The sequence below is a fragment of the Charadrius vociferus genome, unplaced genomic scaffold (genome assembly GCF_000708025.1).
Source record: "Charadrius vociferus isolate BGI_N301 unplaced genomic scaffold, ASM70802v2 scaffold52, whole genome shotgun sequence".
NCBI lineage: Eukaryota > Metazoa > Chordata > Aves > Charadriiformes > Charadriidae > Charadrius > Charadrius vociferus.
In genome coordinates this window covers 2,879,678-2,885,427 of record NW_009647572.1, presented here as the reverse complement: position 1 = coordinate 2,885,427, position 5,750 = coordinate 2,879,678, and the positions used below count along the sequence as shown (strand labels likewise).

At 35.9% G+C, this 5,750-nt stretch overlaps 1 protein-coding gene across 1 annotated transcript in view; it reads left to right on the top strand.

Moving 5' to 3' along the window:
- PPHLN1 (periphilin 1) overlaps positions 1 to 5,750 on the top strand; it is a 65,631-nt gene that overhangs the window by 26,653 nt on the left and 33,228 nt on the right. The window contains exons 5-6 of the mRNA XM_009880849.1: positions 1,078 to 1,160; positions 5,310 to 5,429. Coding sequence (XP_009879151.1) covers positions 1,078 to 1,160; positions 5,310 to 5,429 — 203 coding nt within the window. The remainder of the gene's footprint in view (positions 1 to 1,077; positions 1,161 to 5,309; positions 5,430 to 5,750) is intronic.

Sequence of the window (5,750 nt, the reverse complement as noted above, 5' to 3'; positions counted from 1 at the left end):
TATACACTTCCTATTGTTAAAAGTATGCATTTTGCATAGACTTTTCCTTACATTTGTTGTGTAGGTAGTGGTATTTTAAAATACACAGTACAATGCAGTCTTATTTCATGGCATTGAGTAAAAAAACATAGCTCAGTTATTAGGAGCGAGATGCCATGTTTGCTCTTTATTGCTTCGACTCATTAAATTAAAGCTGTATTTGTTTGTGGTTCTACTAAACTAATTTATATCCCAATTTTCATAAGTATTCAATAGACTTTTTAATTCATCCATTTCTTAGTTGTATTGATACAAATGTAATGGAAACCAGGGTAAGTCTATATTGTTTTCCATTTGTGAACAGTCAACCACTTCCCAGTGAGTGAGAATAGTTGAGTTAATTTAGACCTACTGACAACACATTTGCTTTTCGTATTTACCTTCTGCAGATCCCTTAGATGTAATCCATGGACCACAGGTTGAAAACTAGTGGTTTACACTGCAACCGGTTCTGCTGCTGCTGGCTGCCTGGAACTGGTCTGTGGCAACACTATGCACAGGCTGTGATTAGCAGCTGTGATTAGCACCATGAATTTGAATTGACACTTTGCTGATTTTAACTCTTAAAAGAAAAACATGGGATAATACAAAGAGCATCTAGCCCGTGGTTGATACAAAACGGGAGTGTTTCCCATGGCAGGGCTTTTCAACATACTGTGGCCTGCTAAACCAGTTCCTTCGCTGCCTGGTTTCCTGGAGTGATTGACTGGTGTCTAATATTTCACCTGTTTATATTATTACAGGAATATTAAAAAGTAAAACCGCATTGTCTTGCCAAATCATATTGATACGCCCTTTCAGAGAATGTTGAAAATAAAAGGACAATGGGTTTTCCTCAATATGTGAAATAATATAGCTGTATCTCTTCTCTCTATGTAAAGAGAAGAAAGGGTTATCAATATTTATCAGATGGTGGAGCATGTAGATTTCATGTCTGACTTGAGTGAATTTCATTGCAGTTTTTCTAAGCCAATAAGTGTATTTGCAACCTGTATTTTTAATATAATTTTGCATTCGTTAATTTTTTCTTAATTGTAGGTAAAGAGAGGACGTCAGTTCAGTCACTGAAAACATCAAGAGATGCATCACCTTCAGGCTCCACAGCAGTACCGTCATCAAAGGTGAATTGTCGAATACTTCTCACCATGGTTTCAGATTGCTCGTTGTTGTTGGATTTTTTCCTTGGTTGGAAGGAGATACTGTACGGAGCTGTTAAGGAAAGGCACATCTTGAATTGCTCTGCATTCCAGCAGAGGATAGGTTTCTCTTACCTGGCAGGAAGGTGCAGGTGATGCTGTGTATCTGATGATGACACCAACAAACCTTTTGATTCTGTATTCACTGTCTCATTTTAGGAGAAAGGGAGTTTTGTATGTATTTAAAATTGTCATTTTCCAAAGTATGGAGTGTGCTGGAAAAGGAACAGCAAGGAGAAAAATGGGGAAGCAGTTTTTAGGAGCAACAGATCAATTGGAGAAGCCTGACTTGCACTGAACTCCATCCTTTAGTGATTCCTAAGCTGTGAGCGGATTTGGAAACTGTGGTGAAGTGTCTGGCTGGTTGGGAAGATAATGTGAATAGCAGAGTTGATTTGGAAGCAGGGCTGCTCGAGGATGTGGCAAAAATGATAGTGTTTACTTGGGGAGGGAGCCACATTGCAAGACCATTTGGTAAATGCCGTTTTATGTTCTAAATGGCGCTGTTTAATTTCCCGTCCAAAAAAATCTTGTGGGTGGAGCGCCAGCTACATAATCTTGCTAATTAGTTAAACGGACAAGCTAATAAATGGTAATGAACAATACACATTCAATATTGTTCTGTCTGTCCTGTGGCAGCAAAAACATTTTCACATCGCAGACTGCTTGCCTGTGAATTATATCTGAGGTTAAAATGAACACTTCCACAGGAGTATTTTCTCTAAATTGTTGAGAAATACTTTAATGAGAAATAAAGAAACAATGCATTATATTGTTCTAAGTGAATAAGGTCCTATTAAAAAGTAGCATTCTCCCTAAGTAGCATGGTGTACTAGCCTGGTTCTTGACGTCTTTTTAATAAAAGCAATGGAATGCTTAAACAACAAAAAAAATATGGAAGAAATAAAGGTACTTTTTGTTGTGAGAACGTGAGATTGAAGGAAATAATTAGGTGGAGAAAAAAATCAGGTTTTAGTTGTGCTATGTCATTCTAAGTACTTATCCCTTATGCAGCTCTTTTAGAACTGCTGTGCTTGGCATTAGCTGATTGCCAATGTCCTTAAGGGGGGAGGCAAGCGATACGTTTTCAGCCATGTAAATAAGGAAAGTAAGATAAAAGCTGTTACGTACAAGTTACACTGATTTGGATTATAAAATAAACTTTATAGTTAGCTCACCTATTTTTCTTACAGGTTCAGCATACTACAGCTTAATACCAAATCCTTGCTTAATACAACTCTTTGAGAATAAGGAGGCATTGAAAAATCTCTTGCTCTCGTATTAAGATGCAGTGTGAGCTTGAACTATAAAGTGTTCTTTAAATGTTTTGCTTTCTTCTTCAGTCAGGTTTGACCTATGCTATATTGTGCGGGTTTTTGTTTGCATATATCTGCTGGCAGTGGATATCCACGTGATGTAAGCTATACAAAATGAAACTTTCTGTTTCATGGCATTTCCCCAGACAATACGTATATTTATTGGGTATGCATCAGCTGCAGAAATTGAATTACTTTGGTGACCTTTTATTGTTTTTTCTCGTGAAGTCCTGTGCTTGTAATGTACCATCTTGCGTCAGTGGAGACTCTTGGCATGATGGTTGGATTTACACTGACCAGTTAAGTTACAGAAGTGCTTCACCAACATAGAAATAGCAACAGAAAAAGTCTTGGCAAAACATGATGAACATTGTAAGGCCAGGGTCTTAAAATCTACTTAGACTTGAGAAATGAGTTATATGCTTTATAGATTAAAGGAGATAATTTTAACCGCTCTAAGTTATAATTTAGCTTTGAAATACTTAGAAAGGTATATGCTTCCGCAGCAATATCTCTTTTCACTGTAGTAACTATATGCAAATCTGGAAGGGTATTCTTATCTGTCTTATAATTATTTTTTTACATATTCATGCATGTGAATTAATACATGTTGGTGTTATCTGATCTTAACCACCTGTTTAATTGACTATGGCACGAAGTCTTTTGTGTTTTTCTTTAATAGCTGTCTGGACTGCAAGCCTTGGAGGCTGTATCCAACATAATTAGAGCAAAAGGCAGATGTGTGAGATGGAAAGCTTCCCAGCAAAGCAGAAAACTAACAGACTTTTGCTGTTCTTATCTTATGCATAAGGTTAAAACAAGAAAAGAAGACGCCTCTGTTTTGAGGCAGGGAGGAAAGTTTGGTTGTTTTTTAAGAGATACACTAGGTTGTTCATTTCTTGCAAGTTTGCAGCCTAAGTAGCTGCAGACATTTTCCTCTGAGAAATATGTTCCTGTTCTTTCTCTTCAGTTGTAGTGTACTGGGGCAAGTACCGTTACTTTATTACATAAAATGCACTCAGTATTTTTTTAATACATATTTACTGACATGCTACTATAGAATTACATTTAGTAAGATTAAATTAAACGAATTGTTTTTGCTGTATTCCGGTAGATACTAGAGTGGTTAGTTTCTGGCTTCTGAAAAATATCCATGCAAAGTCATCGCAAATAGACTGGTATTTGCCAGAGCTACATTGGAAGACAGGGAGAGATTCGTAATAGAACCACAATAGAAGATTTTTTGGCAGCTGGGGAAAAGTCAGGTTAAAGGGAAAAGTCAGGCATACTATGTGGAATAAGAACATGGGGCAAAAAACTTGCAGACAATAGTTTGTAGTGAGACTAGTGTAAGAATAATCATGGAGTTTGGAAAGGTGAGCTGGGCTAATTATTTCATGAATTATATTAGCTCTTTCTTTTAAGAATCTTCTTCGTACCCCTGCATATCAAACTTTGTCACCTCCTGACTTCACTGATTATAATTCTGTAATTTACAATTATACAAAAGAGGGATTCCTATTTGAACTCTGTGTTGTACTTCTGGATTGAGATAAAGGTGGTGTCTTTATGAGACAGAATCCTGGAAGGGTTCTGTGAACCATATACTTATGCCATACTACAGCACAAAGAGGTGTTTAGTTTTACTTGAGGTAAGCGCAAAAGGTCTGAAGATGAAGCAGTTTTATTAAGGGTCAGAGTATTTGCTTCTTCTGGTCGTTTATGTCATTTTGAATGGTCTAATGATAAGGGCGGGAGTGTTGGGTTTTTTTATTTGTTTTTTTTTTATTTGCTTTTTTTTGTCCATCTGCATGCTAAGATGACACAAGCATTGGGTAGAAATGGGGTAGAATGCCTTTTTCAAGCAGTAGGATTTTTGTATCTTTTTTTAGATATCCATCTTAGTGTTGCAGTTTTTAATACTAGAGTTGTATAGATTCTTGGATGGATGCTTCTATACGCACAGTTGATTTAAATGAAATACCCACATAGGGTAACAAGATTTACAAAGCTAGCAATTCCTAAACTGGTTTTGGTGCGTGGGTGTTTGTCATTGTCTGTTTGTTGCTCTGTTAGTAAAAGCCAAATCGTATTAGAGAGAAATCAATTTTAAAATATTATTTATATGAATATTTCCATATGAAAAGGTAGATTAAAAGCCCATAAAGCCATGGCTGACTCTATTATAAATGGTCAGTGTTCCCCCCCAATAAAAAATAATGAATTTTAATGGTAGCAGCTCTGATCATTTAAAGTATGTATAAAATCTTTTTGTTCCTAATTAGCTTAGGTTATATACCCTACACAGTATTTAATAGTTTAGTTTAAATTTGTTACAACCTTTTATGCCTGAAAGTCACATTGAATTATTGGATCACTCCACATTTGTATCTGACTTCTTGGTGCTCATTTGATCCAAGTCTCTTTAATCTCAAATGGTCTCAAATAACTTTTATGTTATTTCTGTCCTGTGAATTTAATAAAACTGGTTCTGACAGTATGGTGCTTCTTTTAAGATTTTACTGAACTTCATTGATTTATCTTGTTTCCCTCTTCTCTTTTTTTCATTTTTCTCTGCTCTGTCCCCACCCACTTTTCTTTTTAAAGAAATAAGTCAGCAAATGAAATAGCTTGAGCTTCCTTATTCCCTATTTTAAAATGTTTCAGGGATCTGAATAACTGTTTATTTTCATTTTGAAGATGTTTTGCCCTGTGGAAATACACTTCATGTTAAACTTTGAATAATGTTTTTGTACAGGCCTTGGATAAGAGCAACAGACTAACGGAAAAGGAACTTGCGGAAGCTGCAAGCAAGTGGGCAGCTGAAAAGTCAGAGAAGGCTGATGAAACCAATTTACCTGAAATAACAGAGTATGATGTAAGACAGGAGTATTAATCTGTTTATTTTAAAGTGTTACAACAATAGATTTGTTTTTCTGTACTCTCCTGAAAGGCAGAATTTTTAATTTACCCCTGAATTTGTCATTTGTTAAATGTTTGTTGAAAGGGAGTGAGAGAGAGACAAAAGCCTTGTGATTTATTTATTCATTTATTAATTTTTAAAAATACACTGAAGTGGAGTAGGTTTTGTTAGTATAATTTGAATTTGTGTTGAGCTACAACTGACATAATAAGGCTCCAGCTCTCCCAGGGGTTCTCCAAAGAACTCTTGCACTAATGTAAGTCTGTATGCCTGCTG